The sequence below is a fragment of the Mesitornis unicolor genome, unplaced genomic scaffold, assembly GCF_000695765.1.
Source record: "Mesitornis unicolor isolate BGI_N332 unplaced genomic scaffold, ASM69576v1 scaffold18491, whole genome shotgun sequence".
Taxonomy (NCBI): Eukaryota; Metazoa; Chordata; class Aves; order Mesitornithiformes; family Mesitornithidae; genus Mesitornis; species Mesitornis unicolor.
The window spans coordinates 1-557 of NW_010164642.1; the positions used below are offsets into that span (position 1 = coordinate 1).

The 557-nt window shown below is 59.2% G+C and overlaps 1 protein-coding gene across 1 annotated transcript in view; it reads left to right on the top strand.

Moving 5' to 3' along the window:
• Nucleotides 1-5: 5 nt before the first annotated feature.
• The window catches only part of LOC104548383 (zinc finger protein 2 homolog), a gene marked incomplete at both ends in the record, with an annotated part of 846 nt that continues 294 nt past the window's right edge, over nt 6-557 (top strand). Inside the window, one exon of the mRNA XM_010194388.1 lies at nt 6-556. Within this exon, the coding sequence (XP_010192690.1) occupies nt 6-556 (551 nt within the window). The remainder of the gene's footprint in view (nt 557) is intronic.

Genomic DNA, 557 nt, shown 5'->3' on the forward strand with positions numbered 1-557 from the left:
AGTGCCCCGACTGCGGGAGGACCTTCAGGAACAAGGGCAACCTGACCCAGCACCTCAAGACTCACGGGCCTAAAAAAGTCCACCAGTGTAAAGAGTGCGGGAAGACGTTTAGGAAGAACACGTTCTTGATCCAGCACCAGCGCATCCACACCGGTGAGCGGCCCTACAAATGTAGGGAGTGCGGGATGGCCTTCAAATACAGCAGCGACCTGACCAAACACCAGCGCATCCACACCGGTGAGCGGCCCTACAAGTGCGGGGAGTGCGGGAAGGGCTTTGTGCTTAAGTCACACCTGCTGACTCACCAGCGAGCCCACACCGGCGAGCAGCCTTTCAAGTGCGGGGAGTGCGGGAAGGGCTTTGTGCAGAAGTCAACCCTGATGAGTCACCAGTGGACCCACAGCAGTGAGCGGCCCTACAAGTGTGAGGAGTGCGGGAAGGGCTTTGTGAAGAAGTCAACCCTGATGAGTCACCAGTGGACCCACACCGGTGAACGGCCCTACAAGTGCGGGGAGGGCGGGAAGGGCTTTGTGCAGAAGTCAACCCTGACGGGTCAC